Below are 8,355 nucleotides of genomic sequence, written 5' to 3' on the forward strand. Positions count from 1 at the left end.
TTTGTTAAACCAGTGTGGCCAATCCCAGCGTAGGTATGAGCTATGTGCTGAGGTCAAAATAACAACATTGTGGTATTTGTTGTGGAAGAATGTTGCGGTCAGAGAAATTAGTTTAGAGCCTAAGGAATCGCTGAAGATATGCTGTCTATTATTTTCCGCATGTTACCGCTTTTTGCACTGCCGCTCGTGACAGTTGTGAGAACACCGCGCATGTACTGTCGGCCCAAAACTTCTTTTTCTTCGTGTTGTTGCCCACCGAAAGCAGCTATGAATCCACTTATACTCGATAATGGTTCTATGCTTTTAAAGAATCCCTTTTCGTCAAAACAATCTGGAGCCCACACTACAGCGTTTTTCATAGACGAGCCATTGCTTTGGGATGTTATAACTCAATTGTTCAGTGTGAACCATAGACATGCGGATTTCAATTGAAAGAATTAAGGTTGTGGGAATGTAAGAAGACGACGAAGAAGAAGAAGATCAAAAGGGGCCTCCGCAACGACCCGCACACGCTCCGAATGCTCGCCAAGGTTACGCAAGAAAGGCGGCAGCAGGATTACGACTGGTTGCGGCCGCTGTCGTACTCGGACACAGCCGTGATCCTGATGCGCTTCAGCATTGACTCACCCAACTCCCTGGAGAGCAACCTGGAGTCGGGCAGGCTGGAGGTACGACACTTCTTCCCCAGCGTGCCTACCATCTTTGGGGGGACCGAAGGACCCGTACACGCTGTCGGAGCTCGCCAAGGAGAATCAGGGGTGGCAGGAGGACCACGACCCGTTGCGGCCAGTGTCGTACCCTTCTGTGCTTCAGCATTTACTCACCCGACTCCCTGGAGAACCACCCGGAGTCGGGCAGGCTTGAGGTACGCCACTTCTGCCCCAGCGTGCCTACCATCTTTGCGGGGACCGAAGGACCCGTACACGCTGTCGGAGCTCGCCAAGGAGAATCAGGGGTGGCAGGAGGACCACGACCCGTTGCGGCCAGTGTCGTACCCTTCTGTGCTTCAGCATTCACTCACCCGACTCCCTGGAGAACCACCCCGAGTCGGGCAGGCTTGAGGTTCGCCACTTCTGCCCCAGCGTGCCTACCATCCGTGCGGGGACCGAAGAACCCGTACACGCTGTCGGAGCTCGCCAAGGCGAATCAGAGGTATCAGGAGGACCACGACCCGTTGCCGCCAGTGTCGTACCCCCATGTGCTTCAGCATTGACTCACCCGACTCCCTGGAGAACCACCCGGAATCGGGCATGCTTGAGGTACGCCACTTCTGCCCCAGCGTGCCTACCATCCGTGCGGGGACCGAAGAACCCGTACACGCTGTCGGAGCTCGCCAAGGCGAATCAGAGGTGTCAGGAGGACCACGACCCGTTGCCGCCAGTGTCGTACCCCCATGTGCTTCAGCATTGACTCACCCGACTCCCTGGAGAACCACCCGGAATCGGGCATGCTTGAGGTACGCCACTTCTGCCCCAGCGTGCCTACCATCCGTGCGGGGACCGAAGAACCCGTACACGCTGTCGGAGCTCGCCAAGGCGAATCAGAGGTGTCAGGAGGACCACGACCCGTTGCCGCCAGTTTCGTACCCTCATGTGCTTCAGCATCGACTCACCCGACTCCCTGGAGAACTACCCGGAGTCGGGCATGCTTGAGGTACGCCACTTCTGCCGCAGCGTGCCTACCATCCTTGCGGGGACCGAAGGACCCGTACACGCTGTCGGAGCTTGCCAAGACGAATCACAGGTGACAGGAGGACCACAACCGATTGGGGCTGGTGTCGCCGGCGGGTCAGCACGCAGCAGTGGGTATTCGGCCGACGATTGTATCGATGGCTTTAATAGCCTGAAGCTTTCCAACATCGATCACGACAAGCAAAACAGAGAACCTTCTCAGCGAAAGAGGTTGTACACCTTTTCTCCGAGAAATGCAAGCAAAGAGAACAGCGAATTGTCCGCAGATCCGTTATAGCGATTAATTTCAGGCGCCGCGCTGCTGGCCGTGCTGCTGTTACAGCTTTTTGTACGGTAACGCAGGACAATGTCAAATTCGACAAATGACGACCTACTCCAATGTGATTGACAGCAATTAGAAATTTCCGACCAGAAAGCGGTTGAGCGTCGGAGAACTACTTAAGCGCATTCACCTCTTATACATATATAGAATAAAAGTTTGGTTACGAGACTGCAAATGTCCCCGACTTCGAACTTAGCCGGCGGGATCTTGACTCTTGCCTTAGGATTCGACGCACGCGCGTGCGCTTCATCGCAATACACAATATTTTGTTGGCTTACTTTTGTTTTATTAGCTAGTGGTAAAGTTCACAGACACGTTTGTTTTCAGAAAGTACTGTAATAAATGGCTACTTTACGGTCCGTGGCCTTCCATAGTAGCGTTTTTATTCATATTGGGAACCAAAACAGTGATAAATTTCTTTATTATTGCTTTTATAGTTATCGCGCGTGTTTGTGTGTGTTTGTGTTTAAAATGATGATACATACTTTGCTCCCCATTGAATTGCCACTCACTTATACAAGCGAGTGACACTTCAATTCGGACCAAAATAGGCCCCATTTACGATAATATACTTCTGGGACAACTAGAAAATGAATTACAACGCGTCAATTAAAGCCGTACTGCTATAAACGTTATATTGATGACAGCTTTCTAATATGGCACCACCGTACCATGGGGAGGCGGAAGTTCGTGGTTTCATTGCGGACTTCAATAAGGCTTATCCATGCATTTCGTTTTCGCAATCATATTCATGCTCATCTGTGTTCTAGACGTCACAGTGTCCCTGTGCGGCAACAAGCTAACACTACACTTTATAAGAAACCCACTGACGTCCACCGGTACCCTCATTTTCAAAGTAGCCCTGTTAAACACTGCTAAAACAGCATACTCTACAGCAGTGGCGCATCGACGGGGGAGGGGGGGGGGGGGGTCGGTAGTTGTAAACCCCCTTACGCGTCAAGCCCCACTAGTCCTACGTGTACCTGCAGTGCTCTGTTCGCATTGTCATTACAGTTCAGGAGGTGGCTTGAGGTCGAATTTCCCTGATTAACAAAAACACTATATCACTTTCTTGTTTATATTCATTCACCCTTATTTTACTTTGAGTAAAACGCTCAAGAAATAAGCATGGTCATCATTCCTGGTGTCATTAGATTAATATAATTATTAGGCATTTTATTTGCTGTTGGATTCCTCTGGCTAAAGCACGGAAATTGCATAATCTGCAAAGTGCTTGCTCCCCCCCCCCCCCCCCCCCCCTTAGTTTACCGACCATCAAAAAAATTTACGCGACATAAGAACGTCTTCTAACACAACAAAACCTATTCACATAGGCTGTCATCCTTGCCACGAGTCAGGGTGCAAGGTTTGCGCTCACATGACGACTTCGCGGAGTGTTAGGAGCACCGCGTCAAACGTAAGCCTTAAGCTAAAAGGTAACTTTGACTGCGACACGACCAATGTTATCTCTATGCTAGAATATTCAGCGTGCAAGCTACAGTACATCGGACAAACGGAAGCAGTCTTTAGATTGCGTTTTAACAATCATAGATCGCATGTCGTGAGCCTTCCTAATCGTTCGCTATCGAAACATGTCACTATCCCGGGCCCCTCTTTTCACAAGCCAACCGCACCATACTTGAATCTAGTTTCAAATCGTACCATGAAAGGGAGGTTCGCGAATCATTTGTAATCCACAAATTTCGTGCCGTGGCCTCTGAGATAAACGAAAACCCGGGCACATTAACGTTTTTGTCCGTGAAATAGAGAATTACATTCTCATTGTCGTTAGACTGAAAAGCTCTTTTTTTCGAGAGAGTGCAACTAGTGCCGGTAGCTTCGTAGGCGTTGTGCTTTCGACGTTCGCGTTGAAGCCAGAGACGGTACGAAGGTCAATTCGCTCACTGACGCCGCCGCGTTTCCTCATTCCAGCGTTTTGACAGCGAGTTCTCGCGGTCATCGAGCGAAATATGTTCATGGGCACCAGTGTATGCGTGATGCCGTGCTTGTTAATTTAGTTAGTAAGCGAATGTTTACAAGTTTATACGGCCGATAAAACTACTATCCTTAGTTCGTATAGTTGTTTACTAATTTGCTATCACAATCAATGCTTCGGTTTTCGGGCAAAACTGCAACATTTTTTTTTTGTTCAAATGCTTTTTCTTTTTAATGTTGCGTAAGACTTATCACAAGCACTTTCAATAGATGGCTTGCACTGACGTCATTGTAGCCTACATGTTGGTGCACCGACACGATGATAAGCTGGAGTCAGTAGCGTCACGTGCAAGATCGATTGGACCAAAGTGCTCGTAGTCGCCGTGTTGGTGCACCGACACGGTGATAAGGTGGGTGCGTGACGTCACGTGAAAGCTATCAATAGGCTAATAATGCTTCGGACAGCTAAGGATATTTCCCAGCCATCATCGTGCATCGTGCGTCATGGTGCAGCAGCTTGATTTAGCTCTTGAATGCCCTTGCCCTTAAATCCTTTCACGAAAATCCCTATGTGCACCGCCATATTGTAGACTGAACAGTGGCAGGCGCTGCTGATAGTGCTGATATAATCTGAAGAGAGCAAGTGGCGCGACGCTTCCGCATGCGGCTGCTGCACTCCAAAAATCGTATGTCTGAAAGGGCCGCCGTGGGAGCGCGGTGTCTTCGCTCGTATACGTGCTTGCCCATCGCGCGTAAATACCTTGTTTTGCAAAAGCATCGCTGGCACTTTGCATCGTTACTCGTAGACTACAGCTGCACAAACAGTGCAAGCGCATTCAATCCGCTTCATTTCTAGAAGCTGCCACCAGGTCCCTGGAATCCAAGAGCCTCAGTGTGCTTCGTCCTGGCGTCCTTAAATACTGTTTCGTGTACACAAAAATTGGCCATTGTGGCACGTTGAAACAGGTATGTATCCTCGGCTGTGCTAGGAGCCGCGCAATTGTGTACGAATCTGCGCACTTTAGCAAATTTCAATAATGGTCAATCATGGTCAAATTTCAATCGTGCCGCGAACAAGACGGGGTCTGTGGCGACGACCGCTACGAGATGGCGCCAGAGTAGCGCGCCGTCGTTTCTTCACCGATGGCATGCGGCGAGCGCGTCCACCGATACCATGTATAGAAACAAAGCGCTGCATGAGCGGAGGTCTGTCTGCTACGGCTGCTGCGAATCGCGCCCACACGTCACCCACACGCTGCCTCTCGATTTTACGGAGGCAGTCGCGCCACACTTTGCTGCGTTTGCAATATGCCGCAAAAGACAGATTGTCCGCACCAGCCAATATATCGCGAAATGAAAACACGTATAGAGCTGCGTTCAAATTTCGCATTTCGCATTAATCGTCGGTGAATTTTTGTCTAATATGTGTATTATATACACCTTTGTGCGGTTTGTGTGATGAAGTTAGGACATTTGCACGTGCAAGTTGGAATCAGCTAGCGCAAGACAGGGATAATTGGAGATCGCAGGGAGAGGCATTCGTCCTGCAGTAGACATAAATATATGCTGCTGCTCTGATGATATCATTATTATTACTATTATTATTATTATTATTATTATTATTATTATTATTATTATTATTATTATTATTATATTATTATTATTATTATTATTATTATTTGATAAAGAGTAGCCGTCATTGTTTTAGGGTGACTGAATCAAGTAATCAGTTAATTCTCACTTCAAAGAGAGGAGGGAGTAGTAAGTAAAAGCTTAGAAAGCTTGACCAATGTCTCTTTACAGTAAAGTTCAGCACCATATTTACAATATCAATGGCGACCCACATTTGTCCTACGTACAAAATATTGGCAAAAACGAAAAGAAAGATGGAAAAACATCATGCGTGCTTCCCCAGTTAATGCATAATACTTGGGGGAGCACATTTAAACGCAAAGATCAGGTACAAAAAGTGATTACGTGCAACAAAATGCAAAACATAGTATTTTCGGTTACAAAAGTTCCACGTATGACAAAGCGCATGTAGTTCTTTTTCTTGTTTTTTTTTTCTTGTTTTTTTTTATAACTTGGAACGTCATTAAAATCGGTCAAGGGGGGTCGCTTGCTAAAACGTCATGCAACGAAAACATGTTATAGCATTATCACTTATATATTTGCAACCGCACTACTCCCGCGCCTGACTGCTTTTCCGATCATGCATGTGGGCACAGATGGCGCCGTTGTCCCACCACGCATGGCGCATTCGGAGCTACATTTAGCCCCTCACTCGGCATTCAGAGAGGCCTTGCTCGACAAGTACGCTTTGTCGATCCTAGCGGGAGTGGTTGCGGTTAAGGGAGTGGACTCAGGCATATAGTAATTCATTAATGTCAAACCTGTGTTCATCAGAAGTTATAAGGCTTACAAGTGTGCAATTAGTTGCAGAAATTTTATGGTTGCTCGGCCATGGCGCCCCCGCGTTCGACACGTAGGGTCCACAAATGGAATCAAGAGACTCGGGCAGCAAGACAGAAGTATGTCGATTTGCGCCCGCCCCCTTTGATCACGGCGGTCCAACTACGAATTTAGCACAATTGCAAGATAATACTGTAGGACCTGCACAAGCTGCGTCATAAGCTAAGCATGTGAGCTTTCCAATGCGTGAATAGGTGTCATGCGCCTTACTTTGGTAGCGTTGTGTAGACGAGCGAAGCCATTACTCGATCATGCATGTGTCGCGTGCGCAGATGGCGCCGTTGTCGCACCACGCATGACGCAATCGGAGCTCAATTTAGCCTCGCGCCCGGCGTTCAGAGAAGACATAGATCGACAGTTACGTTTGTCCATCCGAGCAGGAATGGTCGCATTTGAGAGCTCTCTAGGCGGCTGTGCAGAGGGGCATTTTTGTAAGGAACCAAAAACCATTGACCATTTCTTTCTTGCCGGCGCTTCTCTTCCCTCGTCAGCATGTGTCTCGTAACACACCCGTGACTAGTCATGTCAAGTCACGGGTGTGTTATTACTTCTCTAAATATGTTCTTTGAAGCGTCGGGACGATTGCGCTTCTATCGGGCACCGACAGTAGCATACCTTTATTTTTTCTACCTTTTTATAAATAAGCCCAATCATAATTTTGTTATGCTTCAGTTACCTAATGTTTAGCTTTTTATCGTTTGTTTTTTACGCCCTTTTGTCCTTGTTAAGTGCACTTTTTGTTAAACCAGTGTGGCCAATCCCAGCGTAGGTATGAGCTATGTGTTGAGGTCAAAATAACAAAATTGTGGTATTTGTTGTAGGAGAATGTTGCGGTCGCAGAAAATTAGTTCAGAGCATAAGGAATCGCTGAAGATATGCTGTCTATTATTTTCCCATGTTACCGCTTTGTGCACGGCCGCTCGTGACAGTTGTGAGAACACCGCGCATGTACTGTCGGCCCAAAACTTCTTTTTCCTCGAGTTGTTGCCCACCGAAAGCAGCTATGAATCCACTCATACTCGATAATGTTTCTATGCTTTTAAAGAATCCCATTTGGTCAAAACGAATCCGGAGCCCGCACAACAGCGTTTTTCATAGACGAGCCATTGCTTTGGGATGTTATAACTCAATTGTTCAGTGTGAACCATAGACAAGTGGATTTCAATTGAAAGAATTAAGGTTATAGGAATGTAAGAAGACGAAGAAGAGGAAGATCAAAAGGGGCCTTCGCAACGAACCGCACACGCTCCGAGAGCTCGCCAAGGCTAAGCAAGAGGGGCGGCAGCAAGATTACGACTGGCTGCGGCCGCTGTCGTCCTCGGACACAGCCGTGATCCTGATGCGCTTCAGCATCGACTCACCCGACTCCCTGGAGAACCACCCGGAGTCGGGCACGCTGGAGGTATGCCACTTCTGCCCCAGCGTGCCTACCATCCGTGCAGGGACCGAAGTACCCGTACACGCTGTCAGAGTTCGCCAAGGCGAATCAGAGGTGGCAGGAGGACCACGATCGGTTGCGGCCAGTGTCGTACCCTTATGTGCTTCAGCATCGACCCACCCAACTCCCTGGAGAACCACCCGGAGTCGGGCATGCTCGAGGTACGCCACTTCTGCCCCAGCGTGCCTACCATCCGTGCGGCCCGGGGGCCGAAGGAAACATACACGCTGTCGGAGCTCGCCAAGGCGAATCAGAGGTGGCAGGAGGACCACGATCGGTTGCGGCCAGTGTCGTACCCTCATGTGCTTCAGCATCGACTCACCCGACTCCCTGGAGAACTACCCGGAGTCGGGCATGCTTGAGGTACGCCACTTCTGCCGCAGCGTGCCTACCATCCGTGCGGGGACCGAAGGACCCGTACACGCTGTCGGACCTCGCCATGGCGAATCAGAGGTGGCAGGAGGACCACGACCGGTGGCGGCCAGTGTCGTACCCTC

General features: G+C 48.9%; 1 protein-coding gene across 1 annotated transcript; it reads left to right on the top strand.

The window, feature by feature from the left end:
* The first annotated feature begins 518 nt into the window (after positions 1-518).
* On the top strand, positions 519-1,061 carry LOC119437689 (uncharacterized). The gene has a single exon (XM_037704699.1). It carries the CDS (start codon positions 519-521, stop codon positions 1,059-1,061), a length of 543 nt encoding a protein of 180 aa, XP_037560627.1.
* Positions 1,062-8,355: the final 7,294 nt, after the last annotated feature.

The sequence above is a fragment of the Dermacentor silvarum genome, chromosome 1 (genome assembly GCF_013339745.2).
Source record: "Dermacentor silvarum isolate Dsil-2018 chromosome 1, BIME_Dsil_1.4, whole genome shotgun sequence".
Lineage (NCBI taxonomy): Eukaryota > Metazoa > Arthropoda > Arachnida > Ixodida > Ixodidae > Dermacentor > Dermacentor silvarum.

Excerpts from the sequence above, each read along its gene's own strand:
- LOC119437689 (XM_037704699.1), top strand. The coding sequence starts at position 519 with ATGCTCGCCAAGGTTACGCAAGAAAGGCGGCAGCAGGATTACGACTGG.